Source organism: Solanum lycopersicum, chromosome 2 (genome assembly GCF_036512215.1).
Source record: "Solanum lycopersicum chromosome 2, SLM_r2.1".
NCBI classification, from domain to species: domain Eukaryota; kingdom Viridiplantae; phylum Streptophyta; class Magnoliopsida; order Solanales; family Solanaceae; genus Solanum; species Solanum lycopersicum.
Window position 1 is genome coordinate 53,337,592 of NC_090801.1, and position 26,582 is coordinate 53,364,173.

At 34.9% G+C, this 26,582-nt stretch overlaps 2 protein-coding genes and 2 non-coding genes across 11 annotated transcripts; 2 read left to right on the forward strand and 2 right to left on the reverse strand.

The window, feature by feature from the left end:
• Positions 1-7: 7 nt before the first annotated feature.
• On the reverse strand, positions 8-7,623 carry LOC101249326 (protein RIK). Of its 5 annotated transcripts, none has more exons than XM_010318825.3 (12): positions 7,339-7,623; positions 6,306-6,522; positions 5,790-5,888; positions 5,647-5,699; positions 5,487-5,562; positions 4,591-4,686; positions 4,428-4,514; positions 3,795-3,888; positions 3,531-3,648; positions 2,865-3,381; positions 875-1,115; positions 8-477 (listed from the first exon to the last, which is right to left on the reverse strand). In XM_010318825.3, the coding sequence occupies exons 1-12, from the start codon at positions 7,410-7,412 to the stop codon at positions 353-355; spliced, it is 1,797 nt and encodes a 598-aa protein (XP_010317127.2). In that variant the 5' UTR covers positions 7,413-7,623; the 3' UTR covers positions 8-352. The 5 variants fall into 5 exon arrangements, with proteins under 5 accessions (XP_010317127.2, XP_004233384.2, XP_069149548.1 ...); XM_004233336.5 differs by having other exon boundaries at positions 5,647-5,681; positions 7,339-7,622; XM_069293447.1 differs by lacking the exons at positions 8-477; positions 875-1,115 and adding an exon at positions 1,207-1,706 and having other exon boundaries at positions 5,647-5,681; positions 7,339-7,622.
• A 42-nt stretch (positions 7,624-7,665) lies between these two features.
• On the forward strand, positions 7,666-7,739 carry TRNAN-GUU (transfer RNA asparagine (anticodon GUU)). Its single transcript has one exon. It is a non-coding gene; the product is annotated as a tRNA-Asn (tRNA).
• Positions 7,740-8,783: 1,044 nt separating this feature from the next.
• TRNAP-AGG (transfer RNA proline (anticodon AGG)) lies at positions 8,784-8,855 on the reverse strand. Its single transcript has one exon. It is a non-coding gene; the product is annotated as a tRNA-Pro (tRNA).
• A 3,895-nt stretch (positions 8,856-12,750) lies between these two features.
• On the forward strand, positions 12,751-26,571 carry LOC101249042 (uncharacterized). Of its 4 annotated transcripts, none has more exons than XM_010318823.4 (16): positions 12,815-13,028; positions 13,144-13,249; positions 14,069-14,220; positions 14,301-14,358; positions 14,464-15,967; positions 16,068-16,099; positions 17,036-17,168; positions 17,502-17,599; positions 17,976-18,020; positions 18,998-19,103; positions 20,500-20,626; positions 21,321-21,436; positions 21,788-21,864; positions 22,142-22,276; positions 25,134-25,202; positions 26,007-26,571. In XM_010318823.4, the coding sequence occupies exons 3-16, from the start codon at positions 14,075-14,077 to the stop codon at positions 26,277-26,279; spliced, it is 2,919 nt and encodes a 972-aa protein (XP_010317125.2). In that variant the 5' UTR covers positions 12,815-13,028; positions 13,144-13,249; positions 14,069-14,074; the 3' UTR covers positions 26,280-26,571. The 4 variants fall into 4 exon arrangements, with proteins under 4 accessions (XP_004233383.2, XP_010317126.2, XP_010317125.2 ...); XM_069293452.1 differs by having other exon boundaries at positions 14,301-14,340; XM_004233335.5 differs by lacking the exon at positions 13,144-13,249 and having other exon boundaries at positions 12,751-13,028.
• Positions 26,572-26,582: the final 11 nt, after the last annotated feature.

The window sequence follows — 26,582 nt, forward strand, 5'->3', positions numbered from 1 at the left end:
AAAATAATAGGTTAAACTGCTGGCATTTCTTTGTTTCATAAAGAGTTCAGAGTGAAACTACAAGCCAGCAGCAAACAACTTCTGAATGGAAATACAAGGTTGCGGAATTTCTACGAGTCATTTTACATAGAGCATCACTTACACTCTGATATTATCATATTGGCACAATACTACAGAACTCTCCTTTCCTCTTTTCCTCCATTTGGTGGCCCCACATCTTTTTGCTGGGGTGGGGAAGGGTACATATTTTATATTTCACAGCCACTTCCAGGTCAATTGAAAACAACCATTCAACTTATAATGCACATTCAGCTGTTGCCAAAATCTTCAGAGATGTGCAGTGGTCATATTATTAAACAGCCCAGAATGGCTTTGGAGTCGCTACCGCACTTGAGCTACTTTTCAAAGGTCCGTCAATTGCTTCATCATTATCGTCGTCGTCGTCATCCCCATATTCCATTAGCTGGACTAATGTATCTGAGATGCACAAATCAAATCAAACAAGTATACAAACACTCTCATATTTCTCAACTGTAAAAATGAAATAGACAAGTTATGTCTGATAACAACTACTACTACAAGGCCTCAATCCTAAGCTACTTGGGGTCTCTTGTATAGATCTTCAGTGAACTTCCACCCATTTAAGCTTATTTCATGCTGATATAATACAAAAATAAGAAGTGGAAGATAAAAATAAAAAGTAAAATAAGTTCTACTATGTTAATAGGACTCAATGGATTTTCACACTTCCACTTAGTAACAAGAAATGCAAGAAAAAAAGGGGTAATGAGGATAGGTAGGCAATCGCTAATAGACAAACCAAGCAAGAGTTTATTGAAATCTTGACTGAAAAAGCTTGAGTGATGGCAAATACCTGGTACAATTTTACTTGGTGCTTTGTTAACCATATTGTTATCATGCACTTTCTGTGAGGATGATTGAAACTTTGGTGGCGGCGGCGGTGGAGGCATCATTCTAGGAGGTGGCGGCGGCAGCATTGAACTGGATAAGGGCTGAACCAACTTTCTGGGAGTCGGAATACCAATTTTGTCTGTATCACCTTTCTCTGAAATTCGTTCCTGAAGCATTAGAAGCTCCGTAGCCTGCAGTGGATTCTGTCAACCAGAAGGGGGAGGGGGAGTCCATCCAGAAAACTTAGAAATTCCAGGAAAAAAGGAGGTAAAAGTTTTGAGTTTTTCGAGAACATTCTTTTACTTGTATAGTAGCAGGCAAGGGAAGTTCAAAACAAATGCATGATCATAAGAGTTATTGGTTGACATGAAAAAATTGGACTCAATCGTGTAAGATGCAGCTTGACTTTTTTTTCTCTCACTTGTTACAAGGAGCTTAGATCAACATGTTTAGAAAATGCATATATTGCAGATACCAATAGAAAACATTTTATCTTCTAGAGTAAAGTTGAAACAGTTTGAAAGCCTCACAGGCAGAATGTACTGTGAGCTCGATCTCATTACCCTTTTAGTACTTGAAGCAAAGTTGATTAATAATGTGCATTTCATATTAGCATATTAACATTTAACAAAATGCCTAAACCAGAAGGGCATGGCATCTTTGCATCGGCACCATAACACTGAAATTGCACGTAGCAACCCCATGCCTCCTCCGTATCCAGAATCCTGTGAAACATACAAAGGTCCAACAGAGTTCCACAGCCTGTTAGCTTCATACAAGGTCAGAGAAATTACCTGGAATATCAAGTAGAAAAGGTTAGACCAGAAATGAGTATATGTTTTATAACTGAAAAATATCTCAAGGGAAGAAATTTGAGAAATTTCAAACGCTCCATATACAACAGCAATGAGATGAAAATTTAAAATGAGAGACAACGAAGTCTTTTTTTAATAGAAACTAAGATGTAGGATGAATGGTAAACTAAGTTTAAAAGAGACCCAAAAATAAGAGAATCTGATAAATCCCAATTTTGCCAGTCATCATGCTACACAAGGTGTACTTCATCCTTCTATTAATACCATTTATATAGTGGAAGGTGAAGTGAAGAATCTATCATAATTCATATACACAGCATAGTCCTGTGCAGAAGATCACTCAAGCAGTGAGAATCAATTAAAGGCAATTAAGGGACACAACTTAAGATATAAAAAGGCAGATGCACAGGCTATAGATACGCCACATAGCACCAATGTTTATGAAGGCTTTGTTTCAGAGCATAAATTTGGAGAAATCACAGGAACTTCGTGATTTGGTGGAGGCCCTCCAAATGAGGAATGGGAAACAATACAACTTCAGTGACCTCTAGTCACAACCACTAGGGGAAACTTGTCTCACATTAACCAACATCTTTCTTCAGTTATATTGTCACTCTAGCAGTCGATCTGATAGATACCACATAGTGGGTGGTCAATGAATGGCTAAACAGAAGTAATTAGAGATGTTTTTTATTTCAGATTAGTGATACATGTACCACTCAATCTTCCACCAAATTAAGTTGGAACAGTAGCAATGGCTGTACTAATATATCTACAGTTCCCCCTTTGTATCTTATTTCTTTTGTTTACATGATATCATCTAACATTTTAGTTCTCATCCAAGAGATGGGCTTATCTTGGATGCTTGGAGCAAAAATTTTTGCACAGCCAGTGCCCCGTTGGATACTTCCACAAGCAGATAGCGATAATAGAGGAACTTCTGGATACTCAAGTTTAGGTTCATATGCCAGAAATTATAACATGAAATGCTTTCAATATTCATTCCCCGTCTCTGATCAATCATGAAGCTTTATGTACTTGACTCGGAGATGACCATTATAATTTTCTCATCAAAAGCCAGTTAAGGGCAATTGCCTGGAGATACCTTCGTATAGGTCAAGGAGACTAAGCACATACCTGGTTTACAGTTGCTTGGCCTTTTCCACCAGCCGGCAATTCTTGAAATTTACGCTTCTGTGCAGGGCGCTTGTCCTTCTCAGAACCTGTACTTGTCTGTGAAGTGATGCTTGGTCCCGTTGTTGCTGGAGGAACTGTTGAAGTGACTGGAGAAGTAGATTGCCTAAGAGCCAAAGCAACTTGCTGCAAAGCAGTGGCTTGGGGATATATACCATCATAGCCAATATAGCTTGTTCTACTTGTAACTAATTGATGAGGATAACAACTGGTGGGAGGTTGAGATGGCACAGGATCTAGTGAGCCTAGAGATTGAGGTACTGTACCCTGAGAAACAACACCAGTCCCACCTGCAGCTGCAGTCACGGGAACTGCTGCTGCAGTTGAGGAGCTCAAAATCTGTGCAGCTACATTGGCTGTGGGTGTGTTATTGACTTCTGATTCACTTCCAGAAACCTGAACGCTGGCTAACGGTTGCAGTGGAGGCGGAACAGCTCCATAAACCTTACAAGAAGAGACTCTGCAGATCGACAGTCACACATATGAGAATTCAGGACAGCCCAACAAAAGAAAAAGAATCACAACAAAATAACAGCCCACATAAACCTCTTCTGAATGAAAGTTAACAGGCTGCAATCACATTTCATATACTCAGAGCAACATGCATACCTAGAAGCACCACACTCTGCACAAATAGTATCCAAAAGATTTTCTGCCAAAAGCTTCGCACGCTCAAGACTTGCACTGTTATTGCTTGATATGAGTAAATGCAGAGGTTGGTGAACATCTGCACGTTAAAAGAGTACATTTATGAGGAATAACTAATCTTTTTTCATAGCTGAGGAATCTAGCCAGTGGCACACTATTGATAATCATTCTTATCATGCTATGGAGCATGGGAAAATAATTGCATCTTAATCAACACATAGGCACCTTCTCCCTGTCCTTCATCTGAATATCCCGAACCACGTCCTCTTAGCAAGACAGTTGCTCCAGTTTCATTCATAATGTGATTTATATACTGATCCTGCACTTACAAAAAGCCAACCACCAGCACAGAAGAAAATCTCTCCAAATGGACGGAGATGTCAGAGAGAGCTCAGAACATTAGAAACTCTTGGCTTTCTATCAATAAAAATAAAGTTTAAAGGAGCACATCAAGCATCATAATGCCAAAAGAGATAAATAAGATAATTAGCCAGGCAGGGTAGAGAATGGACTACACCCAAACTACTGGAAGAAACAATCACATAATTACTCAGACCATAATCTGATCAATAAAGAGAATACATGATGCCAATATCTGATCCATAACAGAGAAGTAACAGCTGAATGAACTTCCCGGTATTTAAATTTGCCAGCAAATCACAGCATATAGGTAAAAGAAATTGATAAGGCAAATGGATAGTAAATCACAAAAAACAAAGGATCCAATTTTTATGCAGTTAAATATGCGAGAATTCATAAATTGAAAATTATGTAAGGAAATTAACCCTTAATAGGCAACATACCAAAATAACTCAATAAATCAGGAGAAATGAGCAAAGTTAGATTAAGAAAGCTCACATTTGGTCCACGAATGCGCACAGTAATATTTGCTGATGGATCAGCCTCAAAGCCCAGGTATACACAAGTACTCAGCAGATGATTAACCTGATGATAAGAGAGTCAGACGTTCCAGTAATTTTCTGGCTTCAGGTCCTGTCAAACCTCAGCAGATACTACTTACCTTTAATCCATTGTTAACAGGACCTTGCTTAAGCATTTCCTCCACTACAGCAGCAGCACGATCAACTGCTCTGATCCTCTCAAGTGTTGTTTCTAGCTGAATCAACCACAGTACATGTAAATACACCACAGCAATCACTTCACCCAGCAAAGTAAGAGGTCAAATAATAAAACTTGAAAAGGTTACAGAGAGAAGTCCCACTTTAATGAATAACAATTTTTTCATCAGTGTGACCCAAGATAAGTACAATTTTCCCATGGAGAAGTGTTTTATAAAATAAAAGATAGCCTGAAACTTAAATGAGACATTTCTCCACTCAACTTTTTTCTTTAATTTTGTTCCTAAGATAGCATCCCCAGACCCCACTTTGTGGGATTTCACTGGGTAATGTTGTTGTTGATGTTGTTCCTAAGATAGCAAAAGGTTATTAGTACCTTATACTTTTATGTTTTCAACTCTCGCTAACTTTGCCAGGTCAAACATTTACACTGAATTTTGGCTGGATAGATGAAAGGTGTAGACATTTTTTTAAAAACGTAGAAAAGGTTCAGAAGATGGGAATATGTTTTGGGTTTTGCTTTTTAAGAGAAAAGATATTTCCAGATTCTCCAGTCATGTGTAGTATACATTGGATAAAAACGGGGGGGAAAATAGCAGTAAATGAACTCTTAACTAGAGAAGATGAGCAGAAGAATATTGGTGGTAACCACTTCAATGGTTAGAAAACGCAGAAACCAAACTCAGAGAAACAAGTTGACACTAAGGCAAATGTATTAATTAATTAATAATGCACAGAAAAATGATTCATCTATGCAATTTAGTGATGGACAAAACTTTATCAGCAATCTTCCTGAACCAAATGGTGCATCCAAATGCAAGTAACTAAAATTGCTTACATGTGCCCCAGCAGAAATATGAAGGTATAGGGGTTTTTCACCATCAGAAGGTGCGCTTGGAGGCTTGTATTTACCCCTGCAATAGCCACGATAAACAAGTATCACACTGTAAATAAAGGCTAAACAATAAGCAATATAATAAGACTTCATGGTGTGCTACCTAGTTATAACCACAGCACCCGTGCTCTTCTGAATCTGCAGAAACAGTGATAACTGATCAATAATAATGAGCATAACCTTAAGATAATCACATTTGCTTTTCGAGTCATCTTTAGTCTTACAAAACCCATTAACAATATTCACCTCTTCTTGTGTTTGGCGCTTTGTGAGCCTGTAGCGAACAGACGGATCAGCATCATTAATGACAATTTCTCTTGCTATCAACTCATCCTGAATTTTCGGCTGCAATAGCTCATTGGAAAATCAGAAGCGATCCAAACAAAAAACAGATGATTCTAAACAGCATTTCGTAGAAGGGTAATAGAAAAATGACACGAAGAACATGCCTGATTCAGTATAATTTCCTAGGATGGGTAACAAACACATTAACTGTTAATTTGCAGTAAGACAACTGCAGGAAGTGAACCAGAGAACTTTTTCTTTTTGATGATGATATAAGGAGGCAGATAATTGGGCAACGCTTACTGACAACAAAACAATTTCTTCCACCGACAAAGAAAAGGAAGAAAAGCAATTATTGGGAGAATGTAAATCATGCATTTGGATAATAACTACTACAGCTAGGTGACAACCCTCATGTAATAGGGGAATGCTTCCAAACTAGAAAATAATAAGCAGCATCTTCTCTGATGATCTTACTTGAACTGATTTTTGGGCAATAATTACAGGAAGCTGCTGCACTGTAGTAGCACCAATAGTGGTAAGAGGATTCGTAAAAGCAGCACCCAAGACTGGAATCACGCCAGGTAGTGTGATACCAGCAAGAGAACCAGTATTTGCCAATGGAAAAATCCCAGATACCGCTACCCCTTCTGGAACGAATGTCTCCGCAGGCTGATCCCACTTTCTCCGTTTCCTGGAAGATGTTGAAAAGTTATACCACCAGAAGAGCTTACTCTTCTTATTAGACTACAAAGCTGTCTCTCATCATTTTTCTAATATTAATTAATCAATCAATCAAATTGTGTATGTTATTGTTTCTTATTTCTCTTTCCTCTTCTGCAGCATAATGCAAACAAACCAGCTAATATTCATTAAGTCACCCAGATTCTCTAAATTCCTAAAAAACAGCTAACCTTCCCGGTGAAGATACTACTACTGCCCTCACCTCAATGCTGCTTCTTCCCGCAGAGTAACAGTTTCATCTCAACAAAGTACTAATTCAGTTTCTGAACTTTTTCAATTTAGCATCAGAGCAAAAAGGACATTGACAAACTCATGGAACCAAATAATACATCAAAAGGATTAAAATCATGCGAGAGAGTCATGTGAAACCACGAACTCAATAAACACAAAAAATCCAACTCCTCAGCCAAAAAAGTTTGGACCAAAGTTAATTACTGAGTTAGGTCAAACCCGTATCTAATCATGGCAGCTTAATTAAAACTAGGTAACTGTTCGTTTCTACTTTTTAGAAAGAAATCAAAGTAGTATTCTACTAACACATGATACCAGCTGAGCTAATAGGATTCCGGAAAGGGATTCTCAGCAAAAAAAAAGTAGAGGGGACCAATCAATATATGAATCAACTTATCTCAATCCCAAACTAGTGAATGTAGATACAATGAATCAAAACTATTGATTCTGACCTAAGTCGGTGATATTAAGGGGAATTTAGATCTCAATTGAAGTGATTTGCCTTCAAAAAAAGCTAAGATTAAATTTTATGCACCTTTGCTTCGTCGATGAAGAATTGGAGTCTACGGTTTCAGAAGATGAAACTCTAGGGCAATTATCCTCCGTCATTGCTGAAGAAATTTCTAGTTCGTGCAATTGAAACGCTTCTTCTGAATCAACGGAGCGGCAGAAGGATTGAATTTTCAGGCAGATTGAGATTTTGGATTCATCAAATTGTAAGAATTTGTGGTTTTCAGAATCCGTAATGGATTTGGATTTTGGTACACCAAGTTGAACGGCCAAATGCGGAGACGACTTGTGACATGCATGTGTACGAATTGATTTGATTGATTAATAAATTAAAGTGAATGAGATATCACAAGCTGGAATAGCTCAGTTGGTTAGAGCGTGTGGCTGTTAACCACAAGGTCGGAGGTTCAAGCCCTCCTTCTAGCGAAGTTACATTTATTTTGGTTTCAAAATGGGTTAGTTAGTTTGTATCGGTTTGGCTTATTGATTTTTGGATATGTTAAACTATTACCCAAACTAATAAGATGCTTTGTTATCGATTTTTTTCTTTAACGGTTTGATTTTTTGTTTGCCCAATAAGAAAATGCTTATAAAATAAATGTATGACTTCTCCAATAATTTGATACGATAAGACAATAATTTAACTTTACGAATGCTCATAATATAAAAATAATAAGAATTGATTCAAGAACTATACAAGTGCAACATAAAGAGAAATTAAGAAAATATGATTCTTGCTTTAGATTTTGAGATTTTGTATAAAGTGAAGTTGTGAACTTTAAGTTAGTGTAAAGTGTTTAATGAGCAGTGAGAGTAACCAATAAGGTTACTGAGATTAATATTTAATATTTATATATGGATAAAATAGTAAATTATAGTTTGACTTACCCTATAATTCAATATTAAAACCCAATAAAAGTATGTTAACTGATAATTTGATAATTTCTTTTTCACAAAACCATTATAAAGCATGTTAACCCAATAGCCTAATAAAAATAAACCAATAACATTTTTTTTGGCTTTAATTTACACACTCCTTCATATTCGTTACACTTTGTTATCTCAAAACTATCATTTTACTAACGATTGCTAAAAAATAATAATAAATAAATAGATTAAGTGACGAAAATTTTTACGTGAATATGATATTTTTGCACAAGGCAAGCAAAGAACACATTCTTTGAGGCGTTAAAAATAATGTGGTTGAGGCTTTTATTCATACTCTAAGAAAGGAATGAATGACTTGATTTCTTAAGTATTGAACTTGACAAAACTAAAAATTAATATCGCAATCAATATATCAATCTTATTAATTTTAAGTTTTATTCTACTAACTAAATATTCTTTTTTTGCATTGTTAATTTTTGAAACTTGTTCATGGAGTCATGGAAAACATGAACATCAATATATTTTTGTAGATATGGTTTGAGCATCATAAGCCAAAAAATAAAATATAAGAAGAGATTGAAGGGAGCATTCCAAGAATTGAACTCGGGACCTCTCGCACCCTAAGCCAGAATCATACCACTAGACCAAATGCCCAACACATTTCTTAAACGACTAGGTTAAATTTATATTAGATTTATTATCTAGCTTCACTATTATAGATTAATTACTTATTTGCATAGAGTGTTTATACCAAACAAATACAACTTACCACAATTAAATGATTTAATGGAGTGAATGCAAATATTAATTAATCATAGTTACTAATTAGATTATTGTTGTAGATGTTCATGTATTCATTGATTTAATTAGGTTTAAACAACACACATTATTATTGGACTTGCATAGTAATAATAAACCTCTAGTTATTATACACTCTTTAAGCTTTGTTTATTTGCATGGAGTGAATATGTAATCTTTAATCATTTAAATTATAAAACGGAGTATATTTATTTTCAAGTTTGAATCAAAGTGTGTGTTTTTCTTTTTCTTTTACAACCACTCAATCGATTTAAATATATTTGAATAATTAAAATCCATAACAATTTGATATCATTACCACATTATCACCCATCTTCATCACTAATCATCATCACCTTTTATCATTATCAAATATCACCATCTACAATGTCATATTCTCAATCACAATTACTATCAACCGTTAATCACCAGAGTTAATATTTATACCATCATTAGCCACTATACATCTACAATAATCGCTACCAACATTTATCTGCAACTATCCATCATTACATATAATGAATCATTATTATATAATATAAACTACTATTATAAATTATCACCATCATTAACTATCACTATCATGCATCACAGCTATTTATTTGCTTCCGCATGCTATCTCAATCATTATTATCATAATCTACTATCACCCTAGTAGATACCCACAACATCATAAGTTTGTCATTACTCTCACTAACTTTTTTACTATGAGGATAAGTAGTAATTTGTTGTGTAACTAATAAAAATGAGTATCTACTACTACGATGTACTTCCTTTAAATTAGTCACGAGGAGCCATGAAAGTTCGAAACTATAACTTAAAGCATATCTTCTATAGATTTGTGAAGTTCTCTTTTACTTCTCGTGATGGCCACACTAACATTAGTAAAAGCACGTGAGGGTTTTTTAGCATGCGAAATGAAATATTTAATATTTCATGAGATTTTTTTAATATGAGATAATAATTTAATTATCCAAGTATAAAAAGATTGAAGTTAGAGTTATATTTAGTTATATATTTTGTAGTTCTTTTTGTAACTCAGAATGTATTTTTTTTTAAATGTTGTTTATAGTTTATACATTCAACTATTAAAAATTAGTGATGTCATCCAATTTATATTTGACTAAAACATAATGTCGTAGATGTGGGTCCCATTAATCATGGTAAAAAAAAAGAATGTTTATAGTTTATAAATTCAACTATTAAAAATTAGTGATATCATCCAATTTGATATTTGACTAAAACATCATGTCGTAGATGTTGGTCTCATTAATTATGGTAAAAAAAAAGGAACTACAATTATATAAAGTAAATAAATTAAATTATACCCTTATTATATAATTCCTTAAGGGTGTTTGTCATTTCATGTAATTTTTTCATGTAAATATTTAAAATGTATATTAATTTTGTGTATACGAAGGCGTGTGAAAAAATTGTATATATTTATGAAATTTGAGTATTGTGTTTAGTTTCATTACCTGTAATATAGTTGTATATGATACGTTTTGTGTTTTCCAATATTCATATACAAAAACTGCAGTAATGTATATATTAAAATGTATGTATTATATACAAAGCTGTATGAGACAATTATATACCGGTGATGAGCTTTTATTTTTTTAGATGCAATATTTGTATATAAGCAAACCAAGGTCACTGTAATGTAATTTTGTTATTACTGATTAAATTGGTTATATTAAAATGTTATGTCAATTGTATATACGATATTTGTGATTGTTTTGAAACAAAATTTTGTTTGTAAATTCTACAGAAAATGTCTTCATTGGCTATTTTGGTGATACATTTTGAAAGATGGGACGATACAAATAGTTACGTTGATTATAGATGGTATAGTGTTTAAGGAACAAGCAACATTTCTTGAGTTTTATACAACAATTGCCGCACAGATTGGTCTTGAAATGAATAATAAGATATTGAAGATTGAATATAAAGTTGAAGAAAGCAATAAACCAATGGTTATACACAATGACATGGGTGTCAGGGTGTACATAATGCTTAAAAAGGCTAACAACAATTTTATTTGTATTTGTAATTCTTTTGTATAATATCTACAAACTATTTTTTCTGTGTATTAATATGTGTAGATGAATATGATACTTAAACATATCAATATACAACTGTCTAAACAATTTGTATATACTACATTAATATACAAACTTAATATATACTTAACTTTAGCTGTTTGTATATAACTACTAAAATATACAAATTATAATAAACAATTATAAGTCATAAAGATAATTAAATACACTTGACCTTTATACATATATACCAACTATAATTACAATACATATATAATTGGGAGCATTTAATATACAATTCAACACTACACCAATTGACTTAGTATATAGGTCATTATATACATAACTTAAATAATTTGTATAAACTAATCAGAATATACATATCCCAATAAACAATTACAATATAATTTAGGGATAAACTATACATCTACTTAAAGTACTTTTTTATGTTTTTCGTTTATAGAACTAAGGAACTATACATATGTCTTTCGTGTATTAAACATGCAATAACTATATTCAATTATGTGAATATACAAAAATTACTTAAACATACAATTTTAAGTATATTGGCACATAAATAACAAAATATTCTATCTAAAATTATATCTTAAGCCAGTATCTCACGATCCTGATGTTCCTCGGTTCCGTGAATTTCAAATCACTATACTCTGAATTGTTGGTTATTGCTTTCCTCTTTGTACCTCCTTCGACAATTTTAATGCCGCTAGCTATGACGTTGTCAATAACTTTTTGAACTGTCATTGATTCATTTTTTTTCTTGGATCTCAATACTTTCATTGCTTGTTCATCTTGGACTTGTTTGGATTTTGTCATAGACCCTACATAAACCCCAAAATCTTGGGTTAAACTCATTGAAAACGAGGGTAAATTGTCAACAAAATTGACATGCAATGGCATACTTCTGGTATTCCTCATAGATTAAGATGATCATCCATTCTGATTTTGAAGAACTTATAATCTGATAAGAACGATAGATTATTTTAACAAAAAAATATGAAAAACTAAAAAGCACAATACATATACAATTGTTGAAGAAGGAAAAAAAATAAATAAAATGAATTCACGGCTAGATTTTGGCGGTTACCTGTGAAAGTAGAAATCAATACCGGAGGGAGAAGTGAAATTTTTGCCAATTTGAATTTCAAAATCGGATAGAAGGAGTGATTATAGGAGAAAGAGGTGGAATAGGAATAAGAGAGATAACATTAATTTGTATAAAATTATATACAATATCAAAATAAAGATTTTTTATGATTGGATAAAATATAGGTGGTGAGTCCCATTAATTATGACAAAAAAAAAAGAAAAACGATAATTGTATAAAGTAAATAAATTAAACTATACCCTTATTATATAATTCGTTAAGGATGTTTGCCATCCCATGTAATTTTCCCTATAAACTATTGCAAATATCTTTTCGGTTTATTTGAAAAATTTTAAGTTAGAAGTTGAAGATAGAATTGTATTTAATTATATTTTTTTCAAATAATATTTGATTGTTTGAAGTTTGAACATATCCCTAAAAAACATGAAATATAATTTAATTATCATTATTTTTTTTTTTTAAAAAAAAAATGTACAGTGAAATAAAAAAAAAGTATTCTTTTAAATATAATTTATATTTTTGAAATTTTCATAGCAAAATAAAAAAATTAAAAATCTTGATCAAAGAGGTGTTTGTAGAGGGTAGTTGTGTCTTTTCATGAATGGAGTCAACACACTCATTAAACAATCAGTGGCCTTTCTTTCTCCAACTGAAAAGTTAAAAAAAGTAGAACAGCTTTGTGCTCCGCCATAGTGCTGTACATTCAGCTCCCCTTCAATATTCATCCATTTTAGTTCGCTTTCAGCCTTTTGAGAGATCTGAAAATTCAATGAGGGCTCTTCGTTTGAGCGATTTCGAGTATCAAACATCTTCTGATTGAGTTCATATCGAATTATGAAGCTTTGAATTTGATTACCTAGTGTTAGTATTATTTGTGTCTTTCTTATTTTGCTGCATCGCCATTGTTCTTTTTTACCCGTTTTATCTTCATGTTCTTCTTCAGTAGTCTTACATTATTGTTATGCTTGTTCAACAGGTTTAATTTACTTTTATTTGAAGCAAGTATGTTTATGGAATAAAATGGTCCTGAACAGAGCAGAGTGGATACCAAGGAATGAAAGAATTTAAGATTCATAGCTTGTGTATGATCAATAGCCTATAACATTAATGTCATAATTGACGTTAGGATCTTACATTATGGTTATGCTGTTCAACAGGTTCAATTTAATTTGTTGAAGTAGTATGTTTGTGGAACGAAATAGGCCTGATAGAGGAGAGTGGATACAAAGGAGTGAAGGAAATTGAAGATTCATAGCTTGTATATGATCAATAGTCTTTTGACATTAATGTCATAATTGACTTTAGGATCTTACATTATGGTTATGCTGTTCAACAGGTTTAATTTAATTTGTTGAAGTAGTATGTTTATGGAATGAAATGGGCCTAATAGAGGAGAGTGGATACAAAGAAATGAAGGAAATTGAAGATTCATAGCTTGTATATGATCAATAGTCTTTTGACATTAATGTCATAATTGACTTTAGGATCTTTGAAGAAAACTAATGTAGCTTGGAAGTGTACCTTGATTTCTTATAAGTCCCGGAGATCATATCATTACTTGAAACTGGTTGAGTACGGATATTTCTCGTTGGGTAACTTGAGAAATAGTATCCTTTGTGTATCATTTTCTTAGAAGTTAGCTTTAGTTAATAACAGAAATAACTAATCTTATGTTGACCAATAAGAGTTTAGCTCTGAATGTACTTATATATCAAAACCAAGTAACTAATGAACCAAATCAGAATAAGTGCAGTTCCACAACAAATTATTATGTCGGAGTTATGCCATAGAACTTTCATGTAAACAACCCCAACAAGATTGGGATTGAGTTGTAGTAGATTGATTGATTGATGTCATGTTTGTGGAATTGGCCCTTTTATAAATTAGTGATCTCTTGACAGGAAGATATGGGCACAAGCACATTACCAGATGCATTATTTGGATCTGTTCAACAGCACACTATTATTTCTTCACGCAGACACCATGACCCTATTCGATTTGTTGCTGTTAAGTCGCATTCCACGATCTATAGAAGGCGTTCTGTTGGGAAAAGGTTTGATATTATTGTACTGTACAAAGTTTAAAACTTTAGTGATGCAAATAAGGTTAATGGTGACGGTCTTATTATTTCAGAGTTCTGTTCGCGGATGCCTGCCTCTGCAAACCAAGACATGTTGTTTTCTCGAGCATGGTTTACATTTCTATGCCTTCTATCAGTATCATTTTTTTTATTTAACTGAGTTGGGCATTGCCGTATGGGCAACTACTACGATTGAAACTTACTTTGTTACTTCAGGATGATTCAACTGAAGCTCTCACAGATGATGAGGATGGTGATTCATTAGGGAGGAGTAAAGTTGTAGGGATTGATGATGATGAACTGTTGGCAACTAGGAAATCTCTATCTGATGTTCAAGCCAGAAATAAAACCATTGAAAAGGAAAGAGATCAATTGCTTGAAAAGGTAGCTCGGTCTGAGGCTAAACAGAAGGAGTATTTGTCCACCGTAATGCATGATAAGGATTTGGCCATATCAGAACTAGAGTCAGCCAAAGCTCTATTTAACCGTAAGCTAGAAGAGTCTTTGGAGGAGAAATTTAACTTGGAATCTAAGTTGGTCCTGGCAAAACAAGATGCTGTTGAACTTGCGGTTCAAGTTGAGAAGCTTGCTGAGATTGCTTTTCAGCAGGCAACTTCTCACATACTCGAAGATGCACAATTACGAGTTTCAGCTGCTGAAGCTTCTGCAGCAGAGGCTGCTTTTCAAATTGAAGAACAAATAAGGACTGCCTCTGACGGGGCCATAACCTATGTTCTACAACAGTCTAAAGATGCCATAGAAAAGGCTTTAGCTGTAGCTGAGTCATCTGGAGAGCATACAACAAATGCCATGGCTGCATTTGTAGATAATATGGATCGGGATGATGAGATCGTAACAGTCCAGTCCCAGAATATCAAGTTAAGCAACACTTTGAATGACTTGGAGTCTCAATTACTGGTTAACAGAAATGAGATTGACAGGGTGAAATTAGAGCTAAAGCAAGCACGCAAAGAAGCAAAAGTATACGAACTCCGTGCAAATGATGTTGAGAAGTTATTGCTTGAGTTTCAGGAATCAAGCAGAAAAGCAGCTCTACAACAGGAGGAGGAAATAAAATCATCATTAGAGAAAATGAGAAAAGATGCTACGGAGAAAAAGAAGGCAGCTTCAAAGGCATTTAAGCTTGAGCTAGAGAGGATGAAGACTGCCATTGAAGCAGCAAAAGAAACAGCACGTTCACAAGATGAGGCATACACGCGAAGATGTGAAGCACTGCAGAGATCTTTAAAAGCAGCTGAAGCTGCTTCAAAAACATGGAGACAAAGAGCAGAAATGGCTGAGGATTTGTTACTAAGGAGAAGTTGTTCAGAAGAAGGGGATGAGGAAGCTATTTATCGAGTTAATGGTGGAAGAATAGATTTTCTTATGGATGATGATTCACTGAAATGGAAACTTTTAACTGATGGCCCTCGCAGGCCAACACCTGAGTGGATGGCACGGAGGATACGCTCTATCCGTCCCAGGTTTCCACCTAGGAAAACTCATGTATCTGAGGTCATGACATCAGGATTTAAAACTTTGGACTTGCCTAAACCCGATGAAGTATGGTCTATTGCCCAAGAAAAGCTAAAGGAAGGAGATGCGCTCGTTGAGCATGTGATTGAGAAAGAAGTTATTGAAAAGAAGAGGAAGGCTTTGGAACGTGCTCTTCAACGGAAGACAGTTAAATGGCAAAGAACTCCAGAAGAAACAAAATTAGGTGCAGCTATTCATGTCGGATGATCTTACTTTATTTTACTTGCGAATCAGTGTTCCTAAGCGAAATGCTTAATCATTATAATATGACTTGTTGCATGCAGAATCAGGGACGGGTACTGGACGAGAGATTGTGGTCAGTAATACCAGCTTTTATTTTGATTTGTTTTCTGTATAAGATAAAAGTAATTTTATTAACAATAGCAGTACAAGGGGGTACTGCAAAGTACAAAAAGAAGCTGGACAGTATACAAATATTATACAATAGCGGACTCAAACAAGTCCAGAAACTCAGTTGTGGTGAATACAGGATTTCCACTATGCCAATACTCTCTGTAAACACTTGTATCTTACATAGGAAATCATCTCTTTTTTCCCTAGAAACATCTTCTATTTCTCTCTCGTGATACTTCCCAAATGATGCATAAAGTTATCAATTTCCATATCTATTATCTTAAAATAAAATCCTTTGAGAATATTTTACTGTCTTGGAAAGTTATATGGAACCACGTTTATTCTTTGCAAAAAAACTTAAACTCTTTGCAAAACAACCTTTTCTCTGTTCTATTCAAGATGAACACGGAAGCTATTATGCACCACATATTTCCCAAAGAGTAAAAATAATCATTTCTTTATCGCTTTTCTCAATAACCAAAGTTAAACTAAGATGTTCAATTTGGTAGGAGGAAGTTATATACTTTGTGTTTTAACTGTTAATTGTCATTATTATTATTATTGTTGTTGTTGTTATTATTGCTTTTTATCATCATTATTATTGTTATTACTGTCATTGTCATCATCATTATCACGACCACCAGCACTACCACCACCACAATTTCCATCATCATCAAATGGCTAGAAATTCATTTCAAGGCTTTCAAAACTTCTATGAAGCTCTTGTTGCAGTCAATGTTTATCTGAAATTCTCATTCTCTTCCAGGGGCTTCCCTTAGGACACCTGTTTCTTCATTGGCATTACATCACTATCATTTCTATTGCTCTATTTCTTTTTACATGTGGGTCTCTTGTTTTTCAATCCTTAGTATCTATTAAGCTCTCTTTAATTTTGAAGTTCCAAGGTTTCAATTGGGAAAGCTGGAGAAGACAATGGTATCTTGAGCTTGCTAATAAAGCTGCTGATTTGTCCCGCTGCGGTATCACATCGGTTTGGTTTCCACCACCAACAGAATCAGTTGCTCCTCAAGGTTTTGACCTCTTTGATCAATTTAGCTTTTGAAGCCAAAGGGAAATTGCTAATAACAACATATGTTTCTCAATTTATATCCTTTTACAGATGATTATTCTTACATCATCTTGTTATTTGTTTCGAAAGAGTTGTTAATAATTGAACAATCTTCATGAAAACTGAATGTTTTAGATGGGGCGAAAAATGCTTCTTAACCTTCTGAATTAACTACCTCATATACAAACATTTAATTAAATAACTTCACATGAAAAAAAAATCCTCATCAAAAAGATTTGGTTAAATAAGTTTCAGGGTGCGTTGTTCTGTTGTAAATAACACTGGATTAGTGCAGGTTACATGCCTTCTGATCTTTACAACTTGAATTCTGCTTATGGTTCGTTGGAAGAGCTTAAAGGCTGTATAGAAGAGATGCATAACCAAGATCTTCTGGTCTGTATAAAATTAGTGATTAACTTGTTATTCCTTGCATTTTTAGTCAAATATCTTGTATTCAGACAGTTACCCTGATCCTTTAGTTGAGCATTACATCGTTCTTCTCATGTATTCTTTTTGCATGAACTGAACGTCAACGCAGCTTGAGTATACATGTTAGTTGCTTGCAGTTATGTTTTAGCTTTCGCTAACTAGTAACATATGTCTGTTGCTAATGCATCAAAATAAAATTTGCTATGTTTCTGCTACTAGTGCATATCATGTAATTTATTACAGCAAAGTGGTAATTTTTGAATTATGTAGAGATTATTAAGCTACTGATAGGTGCAGAACAATGTGGTTTATCTTATAGCTGTTCTGCATGTGTTTCCAGGCCTTAGGAGATGTTGTTTTGAACCATCGATGTGCTCACAAACAGGTAATCATTTTCTAAACTACAGTTCTTTTTTCATAATATATCTGAGATTTTGTTAGCTTTGTTTTGTTTGGAAATAAAACGTTTATGAAGGAACCTTTCAGCTCTAGAAGCATGTTGTTCCGGTCCCCCGATATGGATCTAGTTACGGTACACTGCAGCCTGCAATATGAAATCAAATGTTTTTTTCCACAATCTATATTGCTAGTTCGTTAAGAAAGAAGTTGCAATCTCGAGATAAAGTACTTAAAAACTGAAATGATTTTCTGTTTAGATGTCATGCGATACACATAGAGTTCAAATACAATACTAATAAGATAACTACCATTAGAAACTAGGACATGGCTTCCTAATATTACTGGAATGAGAAAACGCAGTTCAAATACAATACTAATAAGATAACTGCCATTAGAAACTAGGACATGGCTTCCTAATATTACTGGAATGAGAAAATGCAAACTACTACAAAGAAATAACTACTGCTGGAATGAGAAACTGCAAATAACCACTACAACAAAATACCTACTTCAAACAACTACCACAATAAACTGTTGGGAGACTAAGGAGTGATAAACAAGTATGAGTTGTTTGGAAGTCATTCTTCGAGTACCTTTCCATTTTTCTTGCTGACAGTGATTTAAATATCATTTAACACAGCATTGTTAACTGTTAAGGTTGTCCAAGTTGTTCAATGTATATAGTTTGCTTTATCTATTACAAAGGTTTTTGTTCCATAATTGCCTATATCCTCTCTGTATGTCTGTATGAAAGAACATATTTGTAAATTAACATTGCCATCTCTACCCAATTTTTTGTGGATGTGTAATTCATCTGCTCCTTGAGATTGTACGTTTTGTATGAAAAAAATATAGAGACTGCTCTGGAGTAGTCACAGATGAACTTACAGGTGTAATGACCCTTTTGACTCAAACTTATACTGCAAGTCTCGATGGGTCTCTCACCCGATTGGCTGATTGTAGAGTCCGAATGGTGTTTGGAACATTTTTGGAGGCAAGCTTGCATGGGGACCTGAAGCAATTGTGTGTGATGACCCAAATTTTCAAGGCCGTGGAAATCCTTCAAGTGGTATAAATTCTCTCCATGATACATAAATGCTCCATATGATATGGGGTCTGTTTGTAAATATCACGTGCTTTATTTCCAGATGTGAAAAGGTTTATATAATATATAAGAACATTAAGATATTAGAGAACTGCTATAACTTCATTCGTGCAATCTTAATGATAATTTATGGAGATACGCTTCCAGCATTTGATACTCCCTTAGTTGTCTATGCAACTGAACAACATACTATCTTTCTGTCACATCTTTGTTCAGTCTTTGAGTAAAGCAACAACCAAAGTTATTCTGTTAATGGGATCCTGTTTGCTGAGCATTGTAAATGCTTGTGTTCTTTTAAATTGTCTAAATCTTTGCTCATATACAATTCTTATTTGTGCCTTGAACCATGTGTTTTTTTTATTATGTTAAGGACTCGGCAAAATATTCTTATATTGTCACATCTTTCCATTGTACTTTCATTTCTGATAACACCAATGTGTATAGCTTCTGCTCATATTTGTTTAGGTATTTGCAAGATTTGATATGCTTATGACAGTGTAGCATGGTGAAGGCGAAGAATTATCTTGAGTTTAGTCCAGTTTTGGTGTTTGACTTTTTTTGAGTTTCCAGGATTCTCTCTAAAATGTTGTTATTCGAGGAAAGGATCAAAATAGTCCCTCTTCTTTGGGTTAAGGCTCAAAGTGATCCTTGAGTTTTCACATGGAGCACTAATAGTCCCTCATGTTTGCAATATTGGGGCACTTTTGGTCCTCCTTCAAAATTTTACCTATTTTTTTGCATTGATTATTCATAACCTATGTATGGGATGTTCAATCGTCATTTTATATATTTAGTAGCAATAACAAATCCATATCAAAGAATGTTAGAAAAAACATAATTTGTTTTGTTTAGTAGAAATCATATTGCAGGTAAAGTTGAGAGGTTCATCACGATAATTTCACGTGCAATAGTATAATTTTTTCTTTTCCTGCAAAGTCATATGTTAAGATGTTCTTAGTTTAGCTGCAGTAATATTTCTACTGAACAAAACAAGGTGTTTTTCTTATCACCTTCTCTCGGATAGAGTTATTATTTCTATTAAATATATAAAAAAACGATTGGACATCCCTTGTATAAAATTTTGGACAAAATTAATGTTAAAAAATAGGCAAAAAATTTTAGGATAGGACCAAAAGGGCACCAATATTGCGAACATCAGGGACTATTAGTGCTCCATGTGAAAACTCAAGGATCATTTTGAGCCTTAACCTGAAGATGAGGGATTATTTTGAGCCTTTCCTCTTGTTATTCACCTGCATCAGATTTGATGAGCTTCATAGACTTCTGAGAATAGACAATTAGTGTTTCCTCTTATATGATTTTTCTGCTTACCCCTTCTTTATCTGTGTTTGAAGTGTAGGTGATATATTTCATGCCGCACCAAATATTGATCATTCCCAGGAATTTGTACGACAAGATATAAAAAAGTGGCTAAATTGGCTCCGAAATGATGTTGGTTTTGATGGGTGGCGCCTTGACTTTGTTAGGTGAAGTTGTAATGCTTGTTGGTTTTAATACTATTGAAATTAGTACTTCGGTCTTCCATTCAAAATACAAGTTCAAGTGTCTGTAAACATATTGACCTTGCATCATACTGGTTAGAAAATTTGAGAATTAGAAGAATAAAAGTAGAAGTGTTTGGTTGTAATATGTGGTTCTACTGCATCTCCTGTTTGTTCTTTATTCTACTAGCTTTTCCTTTCTGAAATTTGATAGGGCCAGCTGTTAAATTTTTCTCTATTTCTGTCTGCCTGCCTTTCTTTCTGTCTCCCTTAAATGGATGGTGGAAACTAAATGAAGATAAGGTGGAAAGTTGTAGTCATATGTTCGATTCCTCATATAGAATTCTTGAAAATAGTGATCATATATCGTACAACAGATCTCTCGTAGAGCTATTTTTCATACTAATTTTGATCTCCATTGTAATTCATTATCCTTTGGTTATCGCCTAAGAACCAATGTTGTGGCCAGAATGAAAATGTATGGGCCACTTTGAATGAGATGTTAGGAAGAAACTGACATGGCACCGTTATTAATTAATTCCTGGAGTATTTAACTTCTATTTCCGTAGATACTCTGTGATAGTTAAAAGCTGGATGATCTACTCAATCCTTCGAATCTTTCTGCTTGGTAAAACGACTTTTATTACATGTAGTAATACAGGCGCTTTGTTGTCCACAGGGGCTTCTCAGGAGCATATGTGAAAGAATATATAGAAGCATCAAATCCAGCATTTTCTATTGGCGAGTATTGGGATAGTCTCGCTTATGAAGGTGGAAATTTGTGTTACAACCAAGGTGAGATTTATTTAAATGTAACCGTAGATTTGACTATTTAGTCAGAAATATTTTGACATGTGTGGTGCACAGCGTTAGGTTGTGCAACTGATTTTCTCATTTTCTGCAAATTCTTTTAAGTTGGAATTTTGCAATCTGTTCAAGCAAATAGCCAAAGGTGGTTTTTCTCCAGCTATGTGCTAGCCATTGTTCATGTGCTAGCCACTGTTCATGTGCTAGCCACTGTTCATCGTTTGTACTATTTAGGCGTGTCAATGTCCTTAAACATTGAGAGGCTAATCCCACTATGTGGAAATCCACCAGTTCCTTATGATAGTAGATTTGTGTTGTTCTGACTTCTGATGCATCCAGATGCCCATCGCCAACGCATAATTAACTGGATCAATGCTACTGGTGGGAGCTCTTCAGCATTCGATGTCACAACAAAGGTACTTCTATTAGAACATCTTTTGTTTGTAGATTTCTGTATCATACTCCAAGACCAAGAATTATCCCACTAACCTGGGAAATAATAGTTCCCTGTAATCTATTGTCCCACATAATCTACTCGTTAATAAATCAACCTTTAATAATCAATTCATGCTAAGATATCTATAGGTAAATATTTTCATCCTCCTGATTTAGATTTAAATTGCTTCTTCATACTAGTGCAGAAAGGTTTTAATGAGCTTTTCAACCTGTTGGTGAATGATATTTTTCTGGCAGGGTATACTGCATTCTGCTTTGCATAACCAATATTGGAGGTTAATTGATCCTCAAGGCAAGCCAACCGGAGTGATGGGATGGTGGCCCTCACGTGCTGTCACATTTTTGGAGAATCATGATACTGGATCCACACAGGTCCTCTCTCTTTCTTGCTCTAACAAGCGCACACACAAACATACAGATGTACATGCCTACTTGTGCTCTCACTCATTCAGTGAGACATGCTACAACTTAAATGCACTGCCATGGAGGTTGAATATGTCAACATTCACCTTTATAAACCTCTGTTTCAGAGTTTTTGGCCAAAAGCTAAAGTAGATCCGTCTGGTATGCCTTCCACTTTCAAAAATCTTAACAAATTTGGTCCCAAATTTAATTGTCATTTTCGGATAAAGAGACTGTCATGCAAGCAGCACATGAGCACTCTGCTTCTTCTGCTTTGGTTTCTTCTCTTTCCATCTCGGCTCGCAGAATAGGAACAGTATCAGCTTCTGCAGCTTCTCCCACCATTCTTCTTAACTGCCAGCATGATTCAACTGTTCCAACAACGAATCAATCTCCTGTAGCTGGTATATTGAGGGATGAAGCCGAAGGTTCAGGATAACCATAAGTGGGATCTCCATAGTCCATACTCCATCATAAAGAAACTTAAGACCTCATGTCAGAGACATGGAAGTACCAAGGCAGCCCTCTCATACAAGTACATTTAAACTCGCCTTTCACGGCCTCCAGAATTTGAGCACTTCTGTTCTGGAAAAGGAAAGTTTATTGCCGTGAGATTTTCGGTTAAGTGACTGTTGAAACTTGAAAGCATGCTAGGTTCAGACTGGCCCAAAGAAACAAATACACAAATAAATTGCCCAAAGTCTGAAACTTAAGATAATAGTTTCATGCGTAACTAATACTATTTCCTTCTTCATTAGCCTTGGTCAGAACCCTCTGATTGTTGCAAACACCCGGGATGATGATCTCAGGAAACATGTGAAATAGGAGGAGCTGAAAGACATTGAAGCAAACACCTTAGGAATTCAAAAGATCTGAATTTGCATGCCAAACATTTATCAAACCTTACAAAACCAGACTGTTCCATGTCAGCGCATGTATATCCACCTTCATGTGTCAACAACTCCAATGTGAGCAATGAAATTTAGCCTCATAAAATGACTTTTCTGAAACCTTGGTGTTTCCCAGAGGCATGTGTAATGTTTCTCACTGGGGAAAAGGAGCATGAGGATGGGAGAGGCAGAAGTTCTCCTGGAAAAGGGGAAAGGAGAACGTTCACATGAGGTGCACATGACAGTTCTGTTGAAGTTTGACGGAATGTTAAGGTCTTTGCAAAAAGAACTAAATTTTTGGAGACGGAGATGTTATCTGTTAATTATAATTTTAGAGGGAACCACTCAATCTTTTGGCCAACTTGAGGAATGTTTCTGGTAAAATTTTGCTTTGTTCATGGAACACCAAAATCTTGGGGTATTCTGTAGTGTATGTTCCAAATATATATTCTGATAATATAATATTAGATTTTCATATCTGATCCATAAACTTTCAATCTGCAGTTTTATACTCGCATTTGTTGTTGGAAATCTAATAAACGGAGTAGTGAAGCATGAGATTCAGGCTTGAGAGATTTAAAATTCTGAACTTTAAGCTCACCAAGTGATAATGTTTAGTCTATGATGTTGCATACCAAAACAAAACTTGGCGGAAGGATCTATTGAGCATAGATCAGAGTTAGTACCCTAGCTAACCGAGACATGTATTATGGAAGTGCTAGCTAGCAGTTAAGGCTGACTTGATTACCGTCTTATATCTTGGCCTAAATCATTTGATACTTGCCCCCCCACCCCCACCCCACACACACACATACACACTCACACACGCAACCCTACTGCCTCCCTCACATATAGTGGCAGATCTAAGGGTAATTTTTATTTTTGAATTCCTTGATGTAAGAAACACGATAAGTGTAGCGGCTAGGCAATTCAGAAATTGCTTTAGCTTGCAAGTTCCTCCAAGTGTGATATTCTTATGTTCTTTAATCTCCTTGTTAGAATTTCTGGATCCGTCATTACTCACATATGCTCCCATGTTTTACTTACTAATTTTCGATTGCACTGTCCTACATTTGATGTATGTGCCTTCTATCCAACTTACATGTTTTACCTTGTGTTAAGAAATGGATCTTGAACCTAACTCAACCCCAAAAAGCTAGCTCAAGAGGTGAGGCTTGTCCAAGTTATAGAAAGAGACCACAGATCCCTTTTACTGTTGATGTGGGACACCCCCCCCCCCCACACACCATACAGACACACACACACGGGCTAGACATCTGGAGCATGCCAATTTAATACGGGGATCCAACATCGGGAAATACCATGTTAAGAAATTGATCTTGGGGCAAACTCAACCCCAAAAGCGAGCTCACAAGGTGGGGATTGTCCAAGCAAAACAAAAAGACCACCCATCCCTTTTATCACCGATGTGGGATTCGTCATACCTTAAAAGCAGAGTAATTCCACACGAATCTTTCTTTGTGACTGGGGCCTAATGGAACTAGTTAACTTTATTTTTTCGCATACAATTTCAATGGTAGAGGTCAATTATCAGAGTTAAGTTTGCAGAGTACGTAACGATCTTCAGTTGATCTATTGTACATTAGGTATCTGAAGTGTCTTTAGCAAATTTCATAGTTATATCTGAGCTATAATTTTTTTTAAGTGACTTGGATATTAGTTGCCATGGACTATTAGAGATGAGCCTAAATGGACACTGAGAATTCATATAGCCAACTTCAACTTGCTTTGAGGAGTGTTTATTGTTTGTATGTACTATTTAATTGTAATTTTTATCTGCTTCGTGAGCTGATACGTAATTTGCTTTCATGCATTTACTCACTGATTGCTGCAAATCGGATAATGTTATTCTGATTTAGACATGTTAATACCAAACATCTTATCATGTAATAACAAATAATATTCCTTTCTTTCAGGGCCACTGGCCATTTCCTCGGGACAAGCTTACTCAAGGATATGCATATATTTTAACCCACCCTGGAACGGTAATCTTTGTTTTCGTTGATTTTTGTGGTAGATCTTTAAGAAGGAGAAGAGAAAAAATTGTTCTCCGAAGTAAATTGAGTAGCTAAATGTGACGTCCCGCCACATCCTAGTTAAATTTTGCATCGGAAAGAGGCGGAAGGGGCTAGAGTTGTGGAGACGTTTGCGGAGAATTCTAGAACCTTCTAGATTAATCAAGAAGACTAGAGAATTCCTTAGAATACTTTAGATACTTTTGGAAGAGTTTAACATATTCTAGAAAATGTGGAATTCTCGAGAATATGGACTAAAGTGTAATTACTTTAGGGACTTGTAGAGTAATTTTTATTACACTTAGGCCCTTAGGAGGTAGTATAAATAGAAGAGCTCTCATTTGTAAATCATCCAACAATCCAACCAAGCAAAGTTGTAAGCAAATCTTACAAGTATAATACAAGCCCTTCTTTCAAAGTTCTTTCTAAGTCTTTCTTTACATTCTCTTAGCGATCTAAGTCTTAAAGGCTTACTTGAGCTTAGAAGATCGTGAAAGATTCGTGAGTAAGTTGTGTCAAGTGCCGCATGGAGTCTTAGCAAATACTCTAAGTCCGTGACATAAAGCTCCCTTGTTTTTCTTTTACCAAATAACATTTAGTTTCCTTTCACCTACATTAGTAGCTTTTAAACTAGAAGGGACTAGTGAGATCCAAACTGAGTACTGCATGAGTGTGCTAGCGGAATTGTGGACTCCTTACACGCATACAATGAGCTCTTTAACTTATGTTGTTTTGCTATAACCTAGTCTTACTAGCTTCTATTCGTCATTGCAGCCTGTAATATTTTACGATCATTTCTATGAATTTGGAATCCGTGATGTCATAAATGAGTTAATTGAGGCACGTAGACGAGCTGGAATCCATTGTCGTAGCCCGTTAAAGATATATCATGCAAACGGTGATGGTTACGTTGCACAGATTGGAGATACTCTTGTGATGAAACTTGGTCATTTGGACTGGAATCCTTCCAAAGAAGTTCATTTGGATGGTACCTGGCAAAAGTTTGTCGATAAAGGACCAGAATATCAAATATGGCTCAGGCAATAATACTACATATATTATTCTGGACTTGCATTGTTCTTATTGGTATTCTGTCTATATATATGCTTTCATGTTGTAACTATAATACATCATACCTCACATCAGAGATTTTGAATTCCTGCATCAGTAAATGAAAAGAATAATAAAAAAGAACTGATGTTGGGGTGGGCTTTTTATTTGACAATGGCTATTTATGATGTTATTGGTTTGTATTCGTGCATTATTATATCATTTGTTATTTTGTTGCATAAACAATCTATACATTAATATCATTAACTAATAAAGCTGTGTTTTATCAGTTTAAGCTTT